At 39.6% G+C, this 27,197-nt stretch overlaps 1 protein-coding gene across 1 annotated transcript; it reads left to right on the top strand.

Moving 5' to 3' along the window:
• The first annotated feature begins 334 nt into the window (after positions 1-334).
• On the top strand, positions 335-26,786 carry slc7a11 (solute carrier family 7 member 11). Its single transcript, XM_022765084.1, has 12 exons — positions 335-935; positions 6,230-6,356; positions 10,530-10,645; positions 12,579-12,704; positions 16,356-16,455; positions 16,634-16,678; positions 18,121-18,244; positions 21,524-21,627; positions 22,304-22,400; positions 22,744-22,893; positions 25,165-25,342; positions 25,998-26,786. The coding sequence occupies exons 1-12, from the start codon at positions 659-661 to the stop codon at positions 26,051-26,053; spliced, it is 1,500 nt and encodes a 499-aa protein (XP_022620805.1). The 5' UTR covers positions 335-658; the 3' UTR covers positions 26,054-26,786.
• Positions 26,787-27,197: the final 411 nt, after the last annotated feature.

Below are 27,197 nucleotides of genomic sequence, written 5' to 3'. Positions count from 1 at the left end.
TCATTAATTATACAGCTTTGGTTATTATGTAAGTAATATCCGAGCTGTGTCAGAAAAACCCAGATTTTGAAAGTGAAAAACAGACAAAAGAGAAACTGGAGAGGGAACTGAGAACTGAGACCTGGAATTAGGTGAGTTGGCTTTGAAAACAGATATGATTACTGCTGCGTCATGGTTACTTGTACGAAGGAGCACGACACCTCACCTCAGTGAGGCTCAGCTGGTTTTAGAGGAGAGGTAGAGCTCCAGATAAAAGGCTTGACAGAAACAGAGAGGGAGGGAGGGACTACAGAAAACCAGACAGGATGAGACAGCAATACTGACAAGAGTGAAGGAGATAGAGGAACAAGAGAAAAAAAGTTTGGTGAAGTCAGAGAGGTACGGAGCAGGCAGTGGGGGCTGTACAGAGAGAGCGAGTGGTGAGCAAAGCATGAATGACAATAAGAGAGAGAGTGAGAGAGAGATAGAGAGAGAGAGAGTAAGAGAGAGAGAGAGAGAGAGAGAGAGTGAGGAGGTTTCCTCCGTGGAATTTAGTGTTACTCCTACTTTTGCAACTTTGCCTGCATATATATATCACAGAGTGGGTGAAGCTGGACCACTACAGTCCATAGTCCAATAAATAAAGTGAGTGTGTGTGTGTTAAGCAGTGTTTTAAAAGATGACCAAAAGGTCCACATCTACTCACAAAGATGGAAATCGACACAAATTTTCCCAGAATGGGACTCAATCAGATCCCACTGGGAAACTGCAAGATGAGGACGACAGGAAGGTGGGACTGGGGAAGAAGGTGACCCTGCTCCGAGGGATCTCCATCATCATTGGGACCATCATTGGGGCCGGGATCTTCATCTCTCCAAAGGGCATCCTGAAACACTCAGGCAGTATAGGAATGTCCCTGATAGTGTGGATTGCCTGCGGCGTCCTGTCACTCTTTGGTGAGTTAGTTCACAAGTGTTGGAGGGATGAAACTTTGATCTTTTTACTCTGAGAGATGCTGGAGGTGGACATTACAAAATGCATTTAGCGTCTGTATACAAGTTAAATAATTACTTATTACTGAATAACAAAGGGTGAAAAGAATACACATTAATACAGTATAATGTATAGCAATGTTACAACACAACAAGTGTCCAGTGTCCCACAAGAGGGTTCTTATATATATACTTATATGTGTGTGTATACATTTGTATATATGTATATATATATATACAGTATATATATATATATATATATATATGCTTACTAATAACCTATGTTTTTAGTAATGACACAGTATTGTATTAGTAAGTTTAAGTTTGTTCAGCTACAAACCTAAAATTAAAAACTTAATATCCTGCGTGGCTGAAGTGATTTACCTTTAGCTAAGTGTAAGATCCATGTGTGACCTGCTTTGCTGCTAAACGTAAATATCAGCACTGGCAGGAAATCATTGTCAATGGTGATGTAATTGTGTGTCACCTCCACCCTGAGGCCTGCACTCTAACTCCTCATGGTCAAAGGAGTGTAACCTTATATTATGTAAAATGTTAAAAAAAACATTCAACCCATTGATTAGAAGAATTATTTTGCAGTGTGCTCAGTTGCAGCCAAGAGTAAGAGAAGTTTAACAAATCATTATACTGTATATATTAATATATTTGTCAAATATCACTTCACGGACACAGACTGTAGTATAAGTGACAGATCTGAGTCACATTATGTGGGTCTAACACTCAGGTGTTGTGTGTTATGAAACTCATGGTCCTGCAGGTGTGTAACACTTGTTTACTCTGTGATCTGGATCAGTTTATTTGTGTGCCACGGTCTCTTACTTCCTCCTATCTTACAATACTTCTTATGCAATGTCTTTTCCATGCTGCCTAAAATGAGATCCAGGAAGTCTTACTACTACATTTTCAAAATAATAATGTTTTGCTCCCCGCCTCCTTCAGAGAGTCACTGAACCCCTCACTGCTCCTGATGCTGCAACATCAGTGTATAACTGGGTGAATGAGACATACACTAAAGTGTGGTCGGAGTGGTCGATAGACTAAAAAAGTGCTACATAAACAGAATCCTGGGCTGTGGTCAAAAAGTCTTTTTTTCTTAGGAAGCTTCAAACTGAATGAACTGAGCTGAAGTCTCTGAGCAGCAGCATGATCACAGCTGGCTCACTTCTCTAAATGATGAGGAAAGGAGCTTCAATGCTTCCTATCTTATCTCCTTTAGCATAGGAAACACTGGACCTTCCTTTATGAAAGGAAAGGAGAAATGATTTCCCACAATTTAAAGGGGACATATTATGCTCCTTTTCAACAAGTTTAAATAAGTCTCAGACGTCCCCAAAACATGTCTTTGAGGCTTCTTGCTAAAAAATCCACTCCGATCCTATATTTCAGCATGCCTGTAAACCCCTCTGTTTCAGCCCTGTTCAGAACAGGCTGTTTCTGTGTCTGTTGCTTTAAATGCAAATGAGCTGTGCCTGACCACGCCCCTCTCCGGAAGGGGATGCGGCTTGGGCTTCTGGCACCATGCTCTAATGTTTACGGTGACCGTGACCGGCGACCTGACGTCGGTAGTGATTTGGTTCAACCACGCGACTTTTATCCAGAATCTGACCCAGAGGGAGAGGCTGCTGAAGAAGTTCAAACTCTACAACTGCAGCAGGACGTTTCTGAATGGTTGGTAACCAATTTTGTGTATTCTGACTTTACATTTTCAGTTTGTTGATGTGTGCTGGCACACAGTTATTAACATGTAGCTAGGTAGCTAATGCTAACTGTTACTGTCTCGTCATTACTGGGAGCTCTTTTGGTAAATAAGCACTATTGTGAATTGTGTAATGTAGTTATCTGTCATGCCTCCTTAGATATACTTTTACAGTCTATGAAAATGTTTGTTGTATGTGGACTGCTACAGGTGTTCAATGTCAAGACTAGTCAGATATTTTAATAGATGCTGACAAAGTAAATCATTTTGATTTTTATTAATTTTTGTCCATGTTTTGAGCAGATGCTCATCATAACATCTTCCTTTATGTAGTAAATCTATTTTGTGCATTACAATGAAAGCTGTAAATCAGCATAAACATGTCTGATAGCAACATTAATCTTTAGTCAAAGACTAAACTCTGCAAAACGAAGCTGAGAATATCTGCTGCTAGGAGATACCACAGGTAGCATTCTCACTAGACAAACTAATCAGTAATTTGTTTCAATTACATTTATAATAAACCATATCATTTACCATTTGTAATTCACTGTAGGTTACCAGACGGCTATGGGAGATCGAGGAAGAATTACCATGTATGGTAGACCGTCCTGGGTTGGAGCCGCTCTGCCTCAATGTGTACTCCCTCCAGAATGCCTGCAACATGTACCGCGCTGACTGCGGTACTTTACGGTTGAGAGGAATACACCAGTACGTTTTGCTTCTTTGTAAAAACATAGTTTCAATCTAAATAAAAGATGTTAGGCAGTCTTGTTTTACTTCAGTGCACATAATTTTACAATGGTAATAACACACCGCAAATGGAGTAACACACCCACAAATAAATCAGTTTAGCTGCTCTTTGATTTGTAAAGTTTTCTATCAGCAGATACTGTGCATATAATATATGAATTCAGAGGAGTCATTTCTTTAGAAATGAAAGATTTTGTTTACATTTTTCACTTTTTTGTTGTTTACTGAAAGTCTGTTTCTAACTACCTCCTGACATTTTCTTTACTGTATTTTGTTGTTGGTGGAGCTGTTATAACATTATACGTGTAATACTTAATACAATGTGTACAAAACATTTTTTGGTTGAAAAATAAAATAATATAACACTTATAGAATGTCGGCTCAGTCTTAACTGGTGTAGCTCTGCATTCTCCCTTCATGGCCTTTGGAAATTGGACCTTGAACAGTGGTTCACCTTCTTTTGTTTGGGCTTGTGGTCGGTCAGCATTTTCATTGTAGTACATGGCAGCCAGGTAGAGTCTGGAGGTACAGTAAAGAGAAAATCAAAGATGTTAATGTTGACAGAAACCTTAGCCTACACACTCTCACAAGTTCTAAGTAACCACAGCTTCATTTACCTGCACAGCATTCCAAGACTGATAAATGACTGTTAGGTTTATCAAAAGTAGATGCACTTCAGACGCTACAGACCTGTACTTCTGATGTGAGGCTGAAGAGTCCTCAAGGATAACTGTGTGCCTACAGTGGGTCAGTCTGGCATGCAACATCCCTTGTTGCAGGAAGCTGTATAGATGCACTTGATGTGCTGGCCTGAACAGAGGAAACAGAGGTTACACCAACATCTCCTCAAATGTGTAGTTATGGCAACAGCTGCAAGCAGTGCAAAAATGATAACATCAAATGCACTCAATTATGTGTAAACTGGGTTGTCAATAGCTTGTAAATACTGCAAATAGCTCACTATATGTGCAAAATGCAAAATATGTGTATTACAGACTATCCCCTTTCACATGTTCCCTGTAACTCTGTGCTTATCTAGATATTCCCCACAGACTCTGTATCTGTAAACATGATATAAACGTTAAAACGGACATCATAAGGCATGACTCTCAATACTAACTTTCACACCACTAACAAACAAGCCCAGACACCTATGCTAATCGCTGCAAAGCCTGTTTAGTCTGAATTTTACCGGCTTGACTTTACAGACAGCTAAACGCCTATAAAGTTAGCAGGGTGGCTCTAATCAACGTCACACAGCGATACCAAGCAGAAGAATTGCATACAATCTGTACCCGGCAATACCCGGCTGTGTGGACGAGGCAAAACGTTAGCCACATTAGCTGCCATGCTAACAACACATGCAACAGGCTCTCGTGTACATACAGTAAAGCAACATAAAATGGTGAAACTTACAGCTCCCAAGTTTGAAGTTGGGTCTCGGACAGTCGGTGCTGATCCATGCTTTATCTTCAGAATGTAGCGAATCCCGCATTGTACTGGCCCTCGTTGAGAAAGCAGTCCGACGTGAAATGGTTAGCTCGCTACAACTCCTAAAATGTCCATCAAAAATAAAATAAAACAAATCCACTGGGTCTTCGTAGGGGGTAAAAAGACTTATTTTGACTTTTCGACCACAGCCCAACCTAGAGCTTTTTTTTATTGTTATAATATTTGAGTGGTTGAGAAAAAAAAACCCAACACACACACTCACCCTATTCTTAGGGTGTAGGTAGAACACAGTAAATAAGTACTTGGGGTATCTATTTTACTGTCACGTCAAGTAACATGTAGAGAAGAAATGTTGGAAGCTTTGCTGGGAACTGCTCATCCAAAAAAGGTTCACAGTCGACACAGCACTTTCTTGGGTCCTCAACAACACACCCGCCAAGTTTGAAGTCAATCAGATGAGCAGTTGTTATAATTATTAATGTGACATAATCAGCTCAATGACAACCGGCTTACATTTTCTCTTCACACAGTTGCCAGTGAATGTATCTGGTAAACTGCTGAACTAATGATACTGAACATCGCTGACCACGTATTTCATTTGTTTTCTTGCAGTACAACATTTGCTGACTACATGTTATTAAACTTGGTGAAGGTTGGGGAAAGAGTGTGGTCTCCTTTAATACAGAAAAAATGACTTGAGACACAATGTGCTTATTAACATTTAACCAAAACCACCTTTCACCTTTTCACCTTTAGCTTTAATCAAACCACAGGTGGGGGTCAGGATGTAAGACACACACACACTGCAGTACTGTGCAGTTCATATACTGTATGTGGCACTAAAGAAACTTTGCCACTGAAGAGAATTACTTTTGACACCACTACATAATTGGGAGAAGATAATATAGTAATATATAAATGTAATTTCTAGGAGTCATGGTAGAAATACTGGTGTTGCAGGAGGGAGTGCTGAAGTGCATGTCTGTGTATCACAGCATATGTTGTTGCAGTAAACTTAAATCCTTCAGTTTAAACTGTAATGAAAGGTCCAAGCACATTATCCTTGAATACTCTTCCTTAACCCCTTTCCTGCTTCCTTTAATTCCTATTCCCTAACCTTGTAATTAAAATCCATCCACCTAAATCTTTCTGTCTTGAGTTATGGGTTGAGACACTAAAAGGCTGCCCCAGTAATATATTTTAGTGATCATGGGGCCCAGGGAGGGACTGTACATTTCTACAGACGAGGCTGAGATGGTTTTACAGCCCTGGGACTACTCTGTGCCCCCCTGCTTGTTTCAGAGCCAAAGCTAATGTGTCACCTCTGTCACTGCAGGAGCCCTGTCCTACGCTGAGCTGGGGACGTGTATTAAGAAGTCTGGTGGACACTACACATACATAATGGAAGCCTTTGGACCTCAGATGGCTTTCATAAGGCTGTGGGCAGATCTTATTGCTATAAGGTAATGACTTACTAACTTAAAGCTGCACTCATCAATGTTTTTATATTAACAATGGGTCAAATCACTATGTGTGATGCGAAATGTGTTGCTTACAGTGATCAACCCATACAGAGTCATCACCACATCTGAGGTTTCCCCTCAGTTCTAAGGAGCAACTTAGCATCTTTCAACTCATTGTTTTGGTCTTTACGGCCTGAAACTTGCTTTGGTTCAGTCTCAGCAAACAGCAGACACACACACACACACACACACACGCACACGCACACACACACACACACACACACACACACACACACACACACACACACACACACACACACACACACAGAGCAGCTGGTGAACATTCAAATATTTCCCTAAGGAGCTGGTGGAGACCAAACACACAAACACAAAAAGAGAGGGAATTTGACTTCATTGCTATTGTTGTTCTGTGTCTGCTGGATGTGTGAATAGATTGTTTACTTACATTTTAGCAATAACTACTTTATAAGGTGATAAGATATCAATGTGTCCACTGCTTGTTGCACTGCCCCAAAGCAGCCAAAAATATCAATGAATGCTGCTTTAAAGTTGAAGCCTGAAAAGTGTTAAAGGAGCTATTTGTAAGTTTTGCTATCGCTACATAGCTAACATTAGCATTAGCAGCTGTTCACTTACCAGTCTAGAAGAAACGTGAGTTCAGCATCAAACTTCATTCCTTTACTCACCAACAGCTGTCTCCAGAGGTGGAAACAAACACCAATTTTAACTTTTGTTTCTATCACGTCTTTTCTTCTACTGAAGTTAGCATGCTAACCAGCTAACCCTGACTGATCTCATCACCATCTTCCAATAGAGACTCGCTGTAACCTCCAGTTTGTCCTGAAGACGTAGCTGCTCAGAGGACGTATTATAACCTCTTGTACTATAAAGACAACGATGGCTTGACCACCACCTGCTGCTGACGAGAAATAATGTTCGGCAGCGGAGAAAACTTACATACAGCCCCTTTAACTCTACCAGAAATCTCCATGTGGACTGATTCACCGCCAGGGGACAAAACCACTTTTTATAGTGATTCTACTTAAATCAATTACATTTCAATGGGCAAAATGTAGCATTAATTGCTTTGACATAAACACAGCCCAAGCAGTTTACCCATAATACAGTTAATGATTAAAGATGATTTGATTTCCGATCACTGACATCACACCAGGCAAATACAGGCACTCTCTGGCCGTGACCTTGTGGAATACTGCGTTTAGTTTAAAGCAGTGAGGGGAGAAAACGCTCCATGCGCAGCTGTGTGTGTACACAGCCAAGGCGAAGCAGTATAAACAGTCTAGTGGCTATCCTGAGCTGCCCAATTTTATGCTGGCCTCAGGCTACAGGGACTGAATGGAAACCATGGGAAATGAACAGAGACAGAGACAGAGAATGAAAACAAGAACAAAAGAGACAAAGAGAAATTTGTTTGGCTGCAGCAGCTCAGCGGCTGCCGTGGGAAATGAAGAGAGAAATACTGATGAGCTATAAGATGAGCCTGTGGGACCAGTCAACCTTATTTGATTCTTATTGAAGCGCTGGGCCTCAATAAGAATCATAGACACAGTCCACCACATGAGGATGTGATTATGTATTCAACCTGCCCATAACATATTAAACACACACACACACACACACACACACACACACACACACACACACACACACACACACACACACACACACACAAACATACAGCTGTGCCTGATTGCACCAAAAGAACACATTAATGTTTTTGGTGACCTTTGAACTGAACGTATTCATTTGCAACTAATGAACATGAGCATCATTAACTCGCGGTAACACACCAACCACCAAAAGAAGAGAGAAAGAAAAACTGTGTTTCACAGTGGGAACCGGGGGTCCAAATCACACCCTGCCACAGCTGAGCTCCATCTCCACACTTGTATTTTTCAAATCTCCCAGTACATGTAATAGCATATGGGTCTTTATGAATAATCCTTTAGACCAGTGGTTCTCAAAGTGGGGCCAAGAGATCCTTGAGAAGGTTCCTAGGGGTCCCCAGCAAAATGGGGAATAATTCATTTCATTATAATTCCATCCATACCTAACACAGTGACAGAATCTATGACTGTTGTGTAATAAAACATCTAAAAGCAAAAATCTTATCAGATGAGGTCTGTGGTCTCATGTTTGTCAGTGAGAGGTATTTGTATTTATATAAGTGATATTTGAGACAATTTCTCCACACCAAACCAGTGTTGACCACCAGCTTTATACTGTAGGTTACTGGTATGCAGTGGTGCCTTAATGCATGGGCTTACCTGGGTTTGAGCCCATGCAGGGCCTCCAACCAACCATGGGGCCTCACGAGACATGAGCTTAATTTTTTTTTTTTTCGTCTCATGAGGCCCCTGGTTGGTTTGAGGTCTGACCAGGTCAGGCTTGTTATCATTATGTGAACCTAAACTGGAGTCCAGTCTGGATGCAGCGGAGCATAAAAAACAAATTCATAACTGATAAAGTCTCTGTGTGGAAAGACAGACAGGAAAGTGAGAAATATCCACAAATCTGTTGTATTGTCATTTATTCCCATTCATGCTCAGAGGCGTCAGTGTCTCTCCTCTCACGCCGTGTGCACGCACACAGGTGTGTGAGTGAGTTACTATAGTTACGGCGATGCTCTGTGTCTCTGTTGCTCTGAAACTTTCTCATGATTCAGTAACAGTTTTTATGGTAGAATGACTTCACAAAATCATGAATGTGTTTTACCTTAATACTGTAATCTGGAGATATAATTTAACATTTTTTGGTTCACATACAGCACGCTCTGGTCTCTCTTCAATAAGAGGTAGCTTAAGAGCCACTAACTCCTTTATGTACAAATGTAATTATATATGTTGAACAGGTTTTCTGTGCATAGTTTGTCTGCATTACAATAGTCCTTGATATGAGATAATGCAGGTTAAATTATCTGCTGTTGAAGTTATGATTATTGATTCCTGTATAACGTTAAAACTACAGCAGCTAGTGGAGCTTAGCTGCTACTAGAACCTGTGAGTAAAATTAAACAGGTGCATTAGATAATTGTTGCGAGCCCGTTTGTACTTTGTTACAGTTTGTTACAGTTGTTAGACTTTGAAGATGACCTTGTGAGTGTTTAACATTGAGTGATGTGTTGTGAGGCTGATTCATTTATATCATTTCTTAGCTCTTGTTTGATCTTGAAGATGATCTAGTAGCCTGTAATCTGCTACTATTCTAGATACATGATTTTTTAAATGAACATAACAAATATGAAATAGCCATTATTCTTCTAATAATCACTTCCTGTCCTGATCCACCAGTTATAAACTGTTCTTAATGCATGCTTGCTTTTCACAGAACCTCAGTCTAACTAATGTGGACTGTTTCAGGGAGCTGTTTCTTGACTTGATCCAGGAGGTCAGGTGATGTCAAAATGCAGGAAATCTGTTTTAAATCACAATGTTTTCTTTGCTGGGGGAGGACCCCAGACCCCCCACCACATAACCAGGCGCCATATGTATTGGAATGTAGATATTAACCATCCGCATAACTTTACTCATTATTTCACAACAGCAAACTGTAAACAAATAGAAACCTTTCGGCCATTTCAATTTGAGATACAGAAATTCAGTGAACTATGAACATGAACTAGTTGATTTTACTCTTCCGTGAAGATATATGACAAGTGAAGTGGATGATCAGAGTGGGGTTGTGTTGGGCTGAAGTCTACAGAGGTTGCTGCTGAGTATCCAGGCTGAAAACTGGGTTCAACAAATATCCCCAGAAGATTTTTAAACACTCAGTGACAGTTGTCGTCACTCTTTGCTCTGTGTTTAGTACCAACAATTCCTGAGAAAAACCTCTGGCCCTGAAGCCAGCTGGTCTCTGACTGTGTCTGTCTGCTGTGCAGGTGGTGCACCATGAAAGTGGGGCCATAAAACCAACACAATGAGCTGAAAGACACTCACAGAGCTGCAGCTCTGACTGATAATTGTATATGTATTAATCTCTTTGAGACACACCTCTCATTTACATTTACAACAAAACTATTCATTCTTGGAACTTTAATATACATTTAATGCGCTGTGTTATATGTCTGTAAAAAACTGTGGCTGTGTGTGTGTGTGTGTGTGTGTGTGTGTGTGTGTGTGTATCCTGCAGGCCTGCAGGGATGGCCGTCATCTCTCTGGCCTTTGGTCAGTACATCCTGGAGCCTCTGTTCATGCCCTGTCACATCCCCCCCATGGCTGTCAAACTGGCCACCGCCATTGGCATCAGTACGTACACGGACTGCCCTTAAATTAACACATCCGCTGCCAGGATGGTTATATCCTTGTTGACCTGTTGTAACCTGCTCTGTGAATGACAGGAGACGTAAGTGCACATGATAACAGGAGTGAAACTGTGCAGTTAGAGGCAGAGGAGGGAGAAGGGGATGATGTCACATGACAAGACCCAGGACAATCTTTTTCTAATAATAATATTATAATAATAATACAGCCAACAGTGAGCTGGGTTTCACTGGGAAAAAAGCCAAAATCAAACACTCCAATAGTCAGTGGCGTTTCTAGACTCAGCTGGGGCACTAGGCATAAAATTGGCAGGGGGCCCCTCCAATCACCATTCATCAGCAGTATGTAATAAATAACCTGACACCAATTAAACATGCATCTTAACTTTTTTCTTATTCCAAATGTTCATGTTAATAGGATTTGCATTACACAAAGTATGTAACAAACCTTGTAATTTTCAAAAAATAGATATAAACCTAAATAAATAACTAAATAACTTCAACGTTGTCACATTGTAAATAACCCACATTACAAGGTCAGTGTTCATCAATCCAGAAAGCTCCTTTAGGGAGGTTTCCTACTGAACAGTGTTGGCAACTTGGTGATTTTCTCACTAGATTTAGTGACTGTTAAAACACTTTAGCTACTTTTTTTCATAAAAGCATTTAGTGACATATCCAGCAACTTTTTGAACAGACCTTAAGATAAGATAAGATAAGATAAGATAAGATGTATCTTTATTGATCCCTGTAGAGGAAATTCAAATTTGACACCGCAGCATAAAAGAGTAGCAGCACAAGAGGAAAGTGTATTAAGAAATAAAATGACAACAGAAACAGAATCTAAAATAAATAAGAAGTGAATGAGTTTTGATGTGGCTCTGGACTGATGTGTTCAGTGGGCAAGACAGAGCGGCAGCTTGTTCAGTCAACCAATCACCAGCCAAACAGCTGAATGGACGTACCTAACAACCAATCACCAATCACCATCGTGTGTATTCTAAATGGGGCTCCTTTAGGGAGGTCTCCCACTCAGATGTCCTTGCAAATCCTCCATTGGTTGTTTAAGGGTATTTTGAGACATTGCTGTGGAGTAAAGTCTGTCAAACCTTGGGGCCCCCCTAAAAGCCTGGGGCCCTAAGCAGTTGCCTGCCTATAGTAACAGACAGTTCAGTTCAGTTCAGTTCAGACAACTTGATTTATCCCCCATCCCATGGGCAATTCATTTGTAACTTCCCAGTCCATCGTTCAGTCTCAACAGATAACCAACCAACCAGAGTTAAATAGTTAAAAGTAGTTAAGTTAAGTAGTTAAAATGTCACAGGAAACATTAAAAGGCATGTGACAGTTACAATAAGTAAAACATAAAAGCAATAAATAGAATATATGCAATGAATTCCTCTAAAATAACAATCATTTAAAATGAGTATTGTCTGTGTTGAGCAGCCTAATAGCAGAAGGGATAAAGGACTTGTAGTAAAGATTAGTTCTCATCAAGGGCACATTATGACGTCGACCCGAAGGCATTAGAGAGAATTCGGACGAGAGAATGTGGTCTGTTTGGCTGATCTTTCTTTTTTGCTTTGTTGTTTCTCCCAACAGGAGAGTCCCTCTGCTGAACTCCAATAATCTTGGAGCACACTTTTACTATGCTTTACTACGTTTAGTCTGTTCTTGTCCTTCACAGACAATTTAATTAAACCATATTCATATGTAATTTTTGATGTTTTCAATGGCTGGTTGAAGCAGTTGTTTATGGTGCTAAAAGATAGCTCTCTGCATATTGTTTTGATGGACTAAATTGATTATATCCTGCTGCTTACATCACAGTCAAGTGATCAGACAAAAAATATTCAACTAAATTTACAGAACTGGAATTATTTGAATCTGTAAGTTAATGACTATATTTCTGTCTCCAGCGTCTGTCATGTACCTGAACAGTATGAGTGTGACATGGACGGCCAGGATTCAAATCTTCCTCACCTTCAGTAAGCTGTTGGCCATTGCTTTCATCATAGTGCCTGGGCTGTACCAGCTCTTTAAAGGTAAGCCATCATCATCATCATCATCATCATCATCATCATCATCATCATCATCATCATCATCATCATCATCATCCCTAATAGCCAGTATTAAAACTACACTGGAGTGCGGGCGACATTTAGTGTTTCATTCCAGACTTCACACAGAGCGGCTGCAACAATTGTCTCACACAACAACACGTAGAGTAAATATGACCCTGACGCCTCACAGGCCTCGATACACAGCTGTTCACAGCAAGCAACAGTGTGAGCATTTCACAATGTCCTCACAGCAAGTGCTCAGAGGGATGTGAACCAGTTTAGCATACGGCTTCACTGTCTTTCCCTCAGCTACTGATCTCACTTAAATATCTGGCTATTTGTGTTTAAAGCATTACAATACGTATCACATTGGTGGGTTTCCATTTCAGCTGTAAACTGTTTTCTATTGTTGGGTCTAAGCTCTGCCTCACAAGTTGGTCACCATATGTTGAACCTTCGGTTGTTTATCATAAATTAAGAAAATATTAATATTAAAAATATTAATATTTAATGATAATTTTAAAATGAATTAAAAGTCCTCGGGGGCACCAGCCTAAAAACGCAAGGATAGCCGATGTTGGTTCAGTCTCAAATCATTACTATTAATCTGGAACTCTAATTAATAATTAACTTAATAACTATAACCCAATTGCCATTTCAACAGTAAGTTAAAGTTGGTAATATTCACACTTGTGCAACATTAAACACACCAGTAGTTATACTTAAAGGCATTTATTTACAATGGAGCAGAGTAAAACACAGTGTCTAATCTATTATATACAGATGTGTGTGTGTGTGTGTGTGTGTGCGTGTGTGTGCGTGTGTGTGTGTGTGTATGGGGGTATGTTTGTGGGGACACAGGCAAGATGGCCAATTCAAAATGGTTGCTGTGACCACATGGCTTGAACAAGGAAGACTACACAAGATGGTGGTAAACAAAGAAACTACTCAAAATGTCAGCCGAGACCACCTAGTGTGTGTTTCTTTGTTAGCCTAGCTCATGTGATCTAATGGTACCAGGTTAGAGGGAGGAGGTTAGCTTCATGCAACATAAAAGTACTCGAATGAACTATGTGACAACCTAAGCAAACATTTCAACAACAAGACATTAACCAACATGTATAGTAACAAAGGTTAAGACTTAACTAAGACTAATGCTTAGCTGTGCTGTGCTAGATGAGATTAGGCCAAGTTAATGTTACCCAGTCCTTGGAGCAAAAGAAAGAGGTCCTGTCCAGTGTTGTTGTAAAGTCCAGTGAGTTTGTGTTGCTTCCCGGTGGAGTGAAGTCCTGTCTGGCTGTGTGGCTTCTGTGTCGCAGAGGAGGCTGCTGGCTTCCTCCTTGTTCATCTCAGCTGCTAACACCGCTGTGGCTGTGGTTGCTCTGAAAACCAGCCGGCAGAATTTGTGTCGTAGCTGCTGAAGTAAACTTGTCCACTCATGTTGCTGCTGTTGAAGAGCAGAGTGAGAAAGAGTGCTGCTGTCTCTGTGAGCAGGCCCACAAGAGAGCTGAATGTCTCCCAGGTGGCAGTGGTGACCTGGGCTGGGCTGGGCTTGTCGCTCTGTGAAGAACCGAGAGGGAAAAGGAGTTGCTGCTCCTGAGCAAGCCAAGGAGAGACGAGACAGAACGAAGAAGGTGATCGGGTTTTGCCTGGTGACACTCTGGGGGGTCACATGTCACACACTGACTAACACTGACTAGTCAGTTAGGTCCTCTGGGGAGGGTTGTCCCCAGGTGTGAACAGTGAGGAACTGTGGGGCAGTGAGTTCTATTGTCTGTAGAACTAAGAGCATGTGGTCTCCAACACTATCTAAAAGTTAACAAGAGCCCCAGGACAGAGCAGCATCCAGGGGCTTTTGGAGGTTTTTTCCCACGTTCATTTTTCAGGCCCTTGTCTGAAAAATGAATAACTTGAATAACTTATTTTTTTCCCTTATTCGGATGGCAGACGACAATCATTTCAAAGACATATACAATAAATACATAATGTATGCAGTGTTTCCCACAGGTCTGAAATATACTTGCGGTGGTAGCCGGCGAAAATGGCTGGTACTACCTGCTGGCACAAAAATGGTCTGCTACATGTAACAAACAACAAATACATGTGACGTTTAACAAAATATTTTGTTTTATTGAATATTTCTATTAACTTCACATAATATACTTAATAGATCCAACCCTCCAACCCACCCCTCCATCTACCCACATGGGAAGTCGATGGGTACGTATATTTAGCCAGGACAACTTCGCTGCATGTGTAGCTACCAACGCAGCATAGTTGCCGCTTTCTTTCATAGAATTCGAATTTAACTACCAAGTCAGAAAACAAAACACAATCAAAGAAAAGGGCCCAATTCCAATACGGCCCCCCCATCCACCCACCCTCAATCCGTTTGCACGTTCGTGTGGAGGGTCCGCCACATTGAGTGTTGTTCCAAACTATGGGAGTGGGTTATAAAGCCCTCCAACACCAAGTCTGCATCAATGCAGACTTACAAACCACCCTCGCAGACGAGTGCAGCATGGCTTTGAGTCCGGGATGGATGAAATGCCATATACCTACTAAGGACAAGGATTAAATTGCCTCAGACAGACATTCAATAGACTATTCTCATGCACACATGATGAAATTAGAGGTTACATGTATTTTGGAATGAACATGCCGCTGTGTACCCGAAAAATGGGCCGTGTTTTTTTTTTTGTTTGTTTTTTTTGACTTGATATTTGAAAAATAATCTGTGGAAAAAATGATATAATTAGATTAAGACAGCAAACGAAAACATGTTCAGCCAAAAGAAATGCGGCCAAAGAGGCACGTGAGTGAATTTTTATTTATTCAGTTAATTTTCCTTTCACAAGCTCACTGTGCCATCAAAGTGATGAGGCCCATGTCATTGCCCACAGACCTACATCTTTGTTAATGCTGTGTATAAGATTATTCTTTACAGAAATATTGATTTAATCACAATATTTTGGGTAAAATGAATTTCCTGATTCCATCAGAGAAAGGTGAGGGCGTATATACTAATGGAATATACTTTGGTGGCTGTTAAAATACTTGGGCAGCACGCCCAAGTAAAGTCTGTGTGGGAAACACTGTGTATGTACTGTTCATTATATTCCAAATGTATTTGTTAGCCTATTTAAAATGACAAAATAATAATAAAACAAATAAAAAAATGAATTTATTTGGCTGTCAGGTATGATCATTTTAGAGAATCTGGCTTTTAATGGCTTGCAGCACAACATTATTGTCCCATTAGATTGTTTTATTTGTTTGTATCAGCTTCTGTTTATAAATGTGATCTCAACTAATTATATATGAGTATGAGTTAATCAGTGCTGTGGAGAATAATCTATTTCTCCAAGCTAAGGCAGAATACTGCTCCATGAATCTCTTTAATTTTTAAAACTACTTTTGTTTATTATTATTATTATTATTATTATTACCATTATTATTACTATTATTATTATCATTATTACATGTGTTGTGTAAGAACTCTTTGCAAAGATCATTTCACTGCTGCAATAACCCACCATTATGGTGCTTCAAACCGTAAACAAGAAAAAATGTGTGTTTGTGTGTGTGTGTGTGTGTGTGTGTGTGTGTGTGTGTGTGTGTGTGTGTCTGCAGGGGAGACCAGAAACTTTGAGAATGCCTTTGAACTGAACAATGTGAAGCTGTCTGGTATGCCACTGGCATTCTACTCTGGGATGTATGCATACGCTGGGTGGTAGGTATGATCCTCTCACACACACACACACACACACACACACACACACACACACACACACACACACACACACACATACATGCTGTACTTACATGCCAGTCGTGGTGTGAGTTTATTACAGATCATTTTGTCATTCTTTAATCGTTGGAGGTTATAGAACAGCTGTTTCCTTTTCCAGGTTCTACCTGAACTTTGTGACAGAGGAGGTAGAAAACCCTGAGAGGTAAGTTGATCCATGTGCTGGCTCTACTAGTAATGTATTGTTTCTGAGTAAATGTTACTGCGTTCCATTTTTCAAAGGGGGAAAGGAATGATTATAGAATTATCAGCAGAATAAAACAGCACATGTATAAACAACGTAGTGGCTGCTGTAGTTGTTACTCCATCAGTCATTTGTTGCACCTGTCTGAATGTCACAATGAGACTTGTGCACAGTCCTCCACAATCTGCTCTAAATCCGACTTCTCTCTCAGTCATTTAGAGACCAAACACAGATCTATAAGAGAGTGAATGTTGGACTGGTCACAAACACCACTCCAAATGAATGATAAAGTTGTCTATTACATCAGCCATATCAACTTCATTATGTCTGAACAGACTCAATTTTGTTGAGTCCTCAAGTGAAAAAAAACAACAATGGTCATTTAAATGATTTTCTTATTGTTAACAAATTCTTGTGCATACAAATCAACTATTGTGTTGTGTATGTATTATTTGTGTATCTAAAGACTGATATATGTTATTCCTCATTGCAATAGAGCTCCACACATCAGTGAGCCTCACAACTGCACTGGGCCTTCATTACCATGAACACATACACTGTTTATTTTGAATCAATGCCACATACACTGCCCTGCTTCTGAAAATAGTCTGTGGATTAATCTGCTGCTGAAAATAGTCCCAACAAATGCACTACACTGTTTGAATGTTAGTTTTGACAATAAGAAAACAAAAACATGTGAATTGTGTGTTTACTAGGAACCAATGGGATTTCAGACAGTTTAGAGATTTTTGGTCTTTGGTCTTTTTGTCTTTTCATGAGATTTGTTGACAGCAAGAAAACAGAGAATACCCGTTTTATTCTGTTTTTTTTTTTGTTTGTTTAACAAGCATCCTCAGTGGCAACAATATGCTAAAACACCTGGAGAACTAAGAAATCTTAAAGGTGCTATATGTAAGTTTTTGTTATTGCTACATAACCAACGTTAGCATTTCGAGCTGTTCACTTATTAGTCTAGAAGATATGATACGAGTGCAGCATCAAACTTCATTCCTTTACTCACCTAGATCTGTCTCTGGAAGTGGAAAATATCATCAACAGTAACAGCAATCCAGACACTGCAAATGGAAATAATTATGAATGACTGTAATATTGTAAGATAAAATATTACAGGTAATTTCCAACCTTCACTTATTTGTTTTGGCTGTTAATATTTGAATCGCAGTTTTAATTTGACAACTTATCATACATGCTCCTGAAATTCAGTGTACTCATACTAGGTGTATTAAATAATCACCAGCAACAGAGTGGCCTCCTTCTCCTGCTACACAGAGAAGAGACAGAAAAAGAGAAAAGGCCATAATAGAGAGGAAATGAAGGTGAGTGAGACATATGTGAAGTGAATGACAGTGTGATACTTCTGTTATTATCCCTCCTGTCCTCAGGACTGTGCCATTAGCTATCTGTATCTCCATGGGGATTGTGACTTCCTGTTATGTGCTGACCAATGTGGCGTATTACACGGTGATGTCACCAGAGGAGCTCTTGGCCTCAGATGCTGTTGCTGTGGTGAGAAATTTCTTTTTTAATTTAATTTTTAATAAAACCCTTTTCTTTCTTTTGATTGGTGGACCAAGGACCAAAGGAATATAAATAATTAAGGAACAGACAACCTTTGAAGAAATTGTGAAGTTCAATTGTCTGAGAGTCACCACTATTTTGTTGTATACGATGCCAATACATTTGAATAAATTATGCTTTTGTACTCATGGTTTCAGTAAAGTGAACTGTGCAGTAGAATTGTGGAGAATCTATCTGGGCTGCTACATGATCTGTATCATGTCAAAACTTACAGAAGTTGAAGCACTCATATCGGGGGTTGTGTTGCTCCACTGTTTTGCATGAGTTTTTAATTGGTCAGCTTTTTACAACAAAAGCTAGCGTGTTCACCAAGGTGTCATCTTTACATCACGGATACATACCCGGGATTACTGCACAGTCTTTTCCGCTGGGAGTGAATGCTAATTGTACCCTTTCACACTGACGAAATCTCGCTGTAGCCGGTCAGAACCTGCGGTACTTGATGTTGGAAGCCGGGAAACTTCCTCACAACAGAGCAGAGAACTTCTTTTTCGAAGTTACTTGGAGCATGTGGTAAAAGAAAGAACAAAGAACAAAACCACAGAAGGGAGAAATAAGTGCAAAAGTGATCCCCCTAGTTTTGTTTCCCTGGGATTGGTGCACATTTCTTCTCCTTTTCTTCTCCTTAACCACAGAATCAAGTCATTTTCTATAGAACTTTTGAACAACTCCAAATAGTTGTTCTTATACTCAGTCATAACACTACAAGGAGTAAAATAAGGCACTTAAAACCTTGGATTTATGCCCTCTATGGCTCCAGAACCATTATCTTTAAAAGTTTTCTTCAGTATCAAAAGGATTCATTGATAGTTGTCTGTACATCCACAGTGTCAGGCTGTGAAATCCCCCTGGTCTGTAGCTTCTGTTGGCCAAAAGTCTGACTGCAAAACACAGTGTGAATCTTAGAAGAAGTTAAATTGTCTTGGGGGAAAAATGTAAAGTCAGTAAACAAAAAGAAACAACAACAATCCAAAAATGCTGACTGTACATTTAGTCTCTTTTGTTATTGAGTTATTCATTTTTACATTTGAAACTAACCACCAATGAGCTGTAAACAGATTTCTGATGGTGAGTTCTTCACACTTGAGGTTGGCCTTGGTGCTCCTGCAGTGGAGAGGTGTGTGTGCTACTGTAACACATTTAGGTAAGTCTCACTGCTGTGCTATTTGTGACGTTTACTCCTAATGTGAGCACCGTGGTTGCCGTCCTGCACTTAACATGTCATTATTAGCGAGGTGTCTCCGACAGCTTGGCTTCCCAGCAGCTGTTAATCTGATTGCTCTAGCCCAGCCCTGTTGGTGATAATCACATCACAGACATCCCCTAATAACAGCCGCCATTGCTTAAGACTAAGGACTGCTATCAGTGCTACTGTAAGCCTGTAGCGAGGGCAGATTCATTCACTAAGAGATCTCTGATCTTTTCTAATGCAGTTAGTTTTATTGCCCTATGCAAGATGAGTGATTGGAGCGCCTTAAGAAAGGTGTTAAGAGCATTTATCTGTGCTGGGATAAAGGAATTACACTCTGTTCTTCCTTTCTCGCAGACAGAGGGCTTTAAGTCTCAAACCTAATTACAGAGTTTAACTCATGTCTAGAACTTGTCTCGAGGAGGTCAGCCTATATATTGAAGGTATATTGAAGACTCTGACTGATAGATGAAAATTAAGATAACTTACAGGTAGCTTTGTGCAGTTGGTCTATGAAAGTCTAACTGGTGGCAGGTCCTTTACATTTTGTTTATGGAGTCACCCCTTAGTTTACGTTTAGTGATCATACTGTGCCTGAAAATAGCAGATTATTATCATGATTTGATAAAGATGATTTGATAAAGATGTTAGGATATGGCTTCCCACGATCACTGCATGATGTGTTTGTTCCTACTTCCTTTTATGACAATTATTACCAGCAGTTCTGTCACAGCTAAAAATCTATCAAACTACAGTTAATAAAACAAGACAGACAACAACAGTTGAGTAAACTGATAGCTGGAAAGTCTGATTCATTCACTTCCCTTATTTATCTAACATTCTGGGAAATAAAAATGACTTCCCTTTCAAAACTGAAATAAAAAAAATGAAGTAGATTTCAGTGAGTGTGTGTGTGTGTGTGGGTGTGTGTGTGTGTGTGTGTGTGTGTGTGTGCTGGAGCCAGGATGTGGTTTGCCCACCTGGACACTGGACAGAATCAGGCTCACTGCGTCATCTGCCTCCAAAGTTCACAATTACACTGACTAATGCTCAAAAAGTTCACTAATGAATGTGCTCCAACGCATCCTATTCTCGTGGACGTCATATCTCAGTAATGCCTTGACAGAACTTCTTCAAATTTGCCACAAACATTCACTAGGAGTCAAGGTTGAACTGATTAGATTTTGGTGGCTAAGGTCAAAGGTCAGGTTCATGGTGACCTCACAAATCATGATTTTGGCCTTATGAATCAGGCCTTATCTCTCAGTAATGCCTTGAGAGAATTTCTTCAAATTTGGTGCAAACGTTCACTTCAATTCAAGGATGAACTGATTAGATTTTGGTGGTCAAAGGTCAAAGATCAAGGTCAGTGTGACCTCACAAAACACTTAGCCAAAACTCAAGACTTCATGCAGCAATTATGAAAAATTTTCACACGAATGGTTGATATTTTCTCTGACTCTGGATAAACAGGGATGTAACCTGAAACTAGTCTGAGTGGAGGAGGCAGACAACCACCAGGAGGTGATTCTAGTTTGTAAATATATAAATGACAGTTTGTGGTTTTCTCAAAGTGTGGCCTGTGGACCACCAGTGGTCTGCAAGTAAATTTGTTAAAATTTCATATTTTAAGACATGACACTGTCTATTCATGTAGCTATGTCAGTTTACACTTTATGTTTTATGCTTTATGTCAGAAATGATCAGTGTGACATTTGAAAGGAAATGTGGATGAAGCTGACAGTTATCCTGCCCTAGGATTGTGCTTGTTAACTATCAAACACAGACAATGAACAAGATCATGGACCGGAGGATTAAGACCGGAGATTGATGTTGGTCTGTAGGAGTTCCTCAGCTGATAAGCCGAAGATCTAGTTAATAATGTTACATCATTACTGGAAATCACTGAATAACAGATACACTGTTGACGTGTAATGGTCACATATTTTGAATCCACACTTTGAATCCAACATCAACTAACACTTTGCTTTCTCTCCCTGTGTTTGTACCTGTCACAGACGTTTGCAGAGAAGTTGATGGGGAACTTCTCAGTAGCTGTTCCAGTGTTTGTGGCCTTGTCCTGCTATGGCTCCATGAATGGCTGCCTCTTTGCCCTGTCAAGGTACAGATGCTTCCTCTTTGCTGGCCTTCATCTCACAGCTATGTGCATTAAAATAACCATGACAAAGTAATTGCTGTACTTATTTTAGGTGTTTATTCAGGTATTTATTTTACTGTCTGCAAGCTCTCTCACTAAAATGTGTTTAAATGTACAGTAGAGTATCTTTTTCACATACAGTTGAGGTGAAAAAGCCAAACTTTGAGAAGTTGAAGTGTGTACAGTGGTTCAGTCAGTTTGGAGGAGTAGATTTTGCACTACATCACTGCCTCTGTTTGGAGTTCGTGTCCACACAGTGTGCAGGTTTCTATTGGTAGATAACTGCACTTACAGAGCACTATTCTAGACTTATCGACCATTCAGAGCGCTTTACACTAAAAGCCACATTCAGGGACAATGCATGTTAATATTCATCAGTATAAAATACACAATGTAAACATGCCAGATTGTAGCAAAAAAGCTCATTTATATCTGTATCCCCAAGGCAGGTAACATGACACAAAAAACATTACAAGTAACAACACACAGATACAAATATAAAATACACAAATGAAAAGACAAATACATTTAAAGTGAACTTGTTTTAGTCATACACTCATTCAGTTCAATATTAACAACATTTTTATTTTTTTATCGTTGTGTGTCTGTGTGTGTTTGTCTGTGTGTGTGTGTTCATAAGAATGTTCTATGTGGCATCACGTGAAGGACAGCTCCCTGAGGTTCTGTCAATGATCCATGTCCGCAGGAACACTCCACTGGCTGCTGTTCTCATACTGGTCAGTTTACTGCAGTAACAGTGATAATGACAATAATCAGTAACTGTTCATTAGCCAATAACCAATTATCCCTGATACCATCAATTCAAACAAACACTAATGCTGAAACAAGCAGTTCTGACCATATTACATGTTCAAAATTGTCATTTCACTGATAATGTAGCGTGAAGCACTGATGTTGTTTCTATGGTTACCTGCTGTCCTGATAATGGACTTTAATGGACATCTCCCAGCCGGTCACAAACAAGACAATTTTCTGAGAATATTTCCATAACCACAGCAGCTACCATATAAGCTACAAAGCTTTTTACATGTGTGTGTGTGTGTGTGTGTGTGTGTGCAGTACCCTATGACCATGCTCCAGCTGTTTGTGGGAGACATCTACAGCCTGCTGAACTTCATGAGCTTCTTGCGGTGGCTGTTCATTGGTTTGGTGGTGCTGGGTTTAATCTACCTCCGCTACACAAAGCCTGACCTGCCCCGCCCCTTTAAGGTCAGACACCTACAACTTACTCACCTTCACTGTTCACTGTTTATAAGAAAGTCAAACATCCATTTCTATGTACAAGCATCATGAATTATTCAGACCCTTCACTTTTTCACATTGTTGTTTTGTAAAATGTCACATTGAATTTACGAAAGTATTCAGTCCCTTAATTCAGTAATTGAACCCCCCCTTGGCAACAATTATAGCTTCAACACTTCTTGGTGAGTCTCTAGAACCTTGCACACATGGATTTAAGCAGTCTTCCTGTCAGATCCTCTCAGGCTCTGTCATATCGGAGGAGAAGCGCTTGTGAACTGTCATCTTCAGGTCTCTCCACAGGTGTTCTATGGCCTTTGAGTCTGGGAGACTTGTTCTGAAGCCACTCCACCGTTGTCTTGGCTGTTTGCATCGGGTCACTGTCGTGCTGAAAGGTGAACTGTCACCTGAGTTAGTCTCAGTTTGTGTGCACTCTGGAACAGGTTTTCTTCGAGGACCTCTCTGTATTTGGCTGCATTCATCCTTCCCTCAGTTCTGACCACACACACATATGCATATATAAACAAGACGCACACATTGGTCGTGTGCAGACTGGTTTATTATTCTTAACGATTTCACACGACCCAGAAAACTGATGTGTGCGAAACTACAGGTGTGTATTCACAGTATTATGAATGAATTGTGGTTTATTTATTAGCTTTTCATGGTGTGACTGATTTTACTAATTGCATTAGTACAGTACAGAGTCTGTACTGTCTTTCTGGCAGGTTTTCTCCTCTCTGCAGAGTACTTCTGAAGCTCTGTTAGAGTCACTGTTGGGTTTGTGGTAAACTCCCTTACCAAGACTCAGTTTGGTTGGATGCAGAGTGTGAATTATACAATGACAATCAAGGATGTCAACTTTTTCTGTGGGCAAAAGGGAACCCAGTACAGTGCAGGCATGTGCTTCAGTGAACTGAAGTGTTACAGTCCTATTGTCTCTTGCTTGTTAAAGGAAAGGTTTAACATAAATGTTGTGGAGTAGAAAGTACAATATTTACTCTCTTGTGGCATTTGGCTGACCATTGGTAGAAATTTGATCACTCAGTCAGTCAGTGACATTCAAAATTAGAGGGCTGGCCGCCGCTGTTGTGGTCCAGTAAAAAAGGCAAAAGACTCAACAAATCACCACAGCCACACGAAGCACCATTAACATGAAATAATAAACTCTACATAGATGTCAAAACGTATCTCTACAACAACTACTCCTCCATGCCTCACTGCTCATAACTGAGCACCAGTGTTTGCTAACATTAGATCATATATGACATTTCATATTGGTAATGAGATTACAAGCTAACACTGGAAATGTAAGGGAGTGCTATCAGCTAGCTAACATCGGTTAGTTAAACTGTAACTTAAGGCTGAAGTCAGAAACTAGATAACATTAGTTGGCTAAAATGTAATTTAAGGCTAAAGTTAGAAACTAGCTAACATTAGCGTTCATCCATAGATACTTGACACAATCTAATTCAGAAACTCTGAAGGTAAGAAATTGAAGCAGAGATTTGAGGACAAAGCCACTGATGGAGTGAGGCAGGCAGAGGAGACACTCAGCTAAATCAAGAATAAGAAATGGTATGGTCCACTTTAGGGGTGACTGAAATCGTAGCACAAGATTCTTCCAGGCATCAATATGGGAAATATATTGTAACATTTACAATTACAGGTAAGTAGGATAAATGAATGTTTCCAATGTTAATAAATGTTTCAAACCCCCCTAAACTGTTGTGTTTATTTCTTTTGGGGGAGGTACAAATCCTAATTCGGGGGGTCAGACTCCCCCAACCCCCCCATAAGTTGAACCCTGGTTTGATGGCCAACTCTAGGAAGAGTCCTGGTTCAAAACTTCTTCCATTTCACAATTATTCCTGGGAACACACAAAGCTTTAGACATGGCCCTGATCTTATCTGGAGGTTGATAAAATACCAAACTTTTCCTTGATCTGTACCTCACTCCAATATTATTGCAGAGGTCTACAGAGAGTTCCTTGAACTTCATGACTTGATGTTTTTGTCCAGACATACATTGTGAATTGCAGGACCTTATATACAAAAATTGACTTGACACAGGTGGACTCTGATCTCGACACATCTCAGTGTAGGATGACATCCAAATCAATTTAAAATTAAATATACAACATAATTAAGTGTGCAAAAAAGAATGGGTCTGAATACATTCTGAATCCACTACATACAGTATATGAATAGTAACAGATATCACTCCTGACTTGTCCACAGGTCCCGCTCTTCATCCCAGTCATATTCTGCCTCACGTGTTTCTTCATGGTCTTCCTGTCTCTGTACTCGGACCCAGTGAACACAGGGATTGGATTTGTTATTTCCCTCACTGGCATCCCTGCATACTACATCTTCATCTACTTTGATCACAAACCAAAGTGGCTCCAGAGGGCTTTAGGTAACTAATTCATCTGCACATATGAAATTAGAGACGACTGATCAGTTGTGAATCATTAATTATTTGATAAACTTACTAAAGCACAGACAGAAAATTTGTTCTCAACTAGTTTAACAATGAAGTAATTATTAGAGGTAAAATTAAAAAATAGATATTTAATGTTTCAAATATTCAAATGTTTCACATATTCAAATGTTCACACTACTTTACTTTCAAATATTTATACTTTCCTCTGCTTTGTATAATGGCAATCTGAATATTTTGGTGTTTATACATTGGAAAGTGTCATATGTGATGGGAATTTTTCAGCATTTTCTCACAATTTATATGATGATAACTTAATCAAAAGAGCAATCATTAGATAACAGATAACAGAGCTTTGTTTTCTCAAGATAACAGGATAATTATTCCATTGTCTCGAGAAAAAAAGCTCTGTAAATAATACATAATCAATCAATCAATCAATCAATCAATTAATCAATCAATCCTGGAAAAAAGGTACATGATATTCGAAATCTCAGATATTTTTCTTCTACGCCTCAGGGTTACTGAGATATTAGTAGAAACATTTTGGAATATTTGTTATTACCACATGTTGGTGGTCTTATTAGGTGTCATCATTGATGTCATCATATGTTCTTTTCTCTGTCCTCAGACTCCTTCAACAGAACCCTACAGATCATCCTGGAGGTCGTCCCCACTGAGCAATAACAGAAACACAACATGGACTCTCTGCTCCCTCGAATCATAAATATGTATAAATATATACTGAGCCTAGAACGAGTAAAACTGACTCATTTGGTACACGGATTCAAAGTTAATTATGTCACTGCTGAATGCAATTCTATATAATGCATTTTATTACATAATCAAGAGTCTCCAGGATCATATTATTAACACACAGACATGCACATACCAACCTCGCTGCTGCAGCTGTCAATCATTTTCTACTGTTAATGATGTCATTGCACATGTCATTGTTTTTGTGAACATTGTGATTATTTATGTTTGAACCATCTGACAATTTTTCTCTCAGTAACCAATAGCCTACTAACTGTGTCCATACACAACACGTCATTGCACATGATACCAACACTGTCTGGACTAATGTGGTTTTATTATATATAATATCATACTGCATTTTTATAATCTACTGTACAGCAAGAACCACTGAGCGAGCTAGAGCAGTCTGACAAACGTCAACCAGTATTTGATATTTAGGTTAATTATCTTGCACACCTCTAGGATCAGCTGATCATGTTATAGTAGTCATGGTGACTGTGTAGAATGCAGTATTTGTGTTTTGTTATGCGTTTATAACAACAAGATGTCATAACAGAAGTGTTATGACATCAGAGTGGCCAATCAGAACACATTCATTCATTTCATCAGTTTCTAGAGCAACAGTGTAAAAATACGCTGGTTTAGTTTTTGTATGTGAAGAACGTAAATAATCTATAAACTATAAATAGATAAATCACTGTCCGTGTGTCTGTCATTAGATTTTGATGTCATTAAATGTAAACACCAAGCCTTCTTTGGTGCCTGACCCCAGCTGCAATTGGCCTCACACTTTTGACATCACACTCCCAGTGAGCCTAATAGCATATGAGTCTGGATGAGTAATTCTCTAGACTACACAGAGAGGTAGAGGTTATTTCTACACCAAACTAATGTTAACAACGAGCTTAATGGTTACTGTTATCAATTATCAGATGCCATCAAACACACACGTCATCAAATGCATGCAGGTGCGTACATTTGCTAATGGTGTGAATAGCAATCAAATCATGAGTGTTTAACAGTGAAAGCTCCACGTTTTCCTCTTCTCTGTGTTTTATTTGAAGTGTTGATA

The sequence above is a fragment of the Seriola dumerili genome, unplaced genomic scaffold (genome assembly GCF_002260705.1).
Source record: "Seriola dumerili isolate Sdu_G_001 unplaced genomic scaffold, Sdu_1.0 BDQW01000645.1, whole genome shotgun sequence".
NCBI classification, from domain to species: domain Eukaryota; kingdom Metazoa; phylum Chordata; class Actinopteri; order Carangiformes; family Carangidae; genus Seriola; species Seriola dumerili.
This window is presented reverse-complemented; position numbering and strand designations above follow the sequence as displayed.

What these genes read in the sequence shown, in the direction of transcription:
- slc7a11 (XM_022765084.1), top strand. Translation starts at nt 659, where the DNA reads ATGACCAAAAGGTCCACATCTACTCACAAAGATGGAAATCGACACAAA. An exon ending in GCTGTACCAGCTCTTTAAAG is followed by an intron (nt 12,705 to 16,355) that starts GTAAGCCATCAT and finishes GTGTGTCTGCAG; the next exon opens with GGGAGACCAGAAACTTTGAG. An exon ending in GAGGTAGAAAACCCTGAGAG is followed by an intron (nt 16,679 to 18,120) that starts GTAAGTTGATCC and finishes TCCTGTCCTCAG; the next exon opens with GACTGTGCCATTAGCTATCT.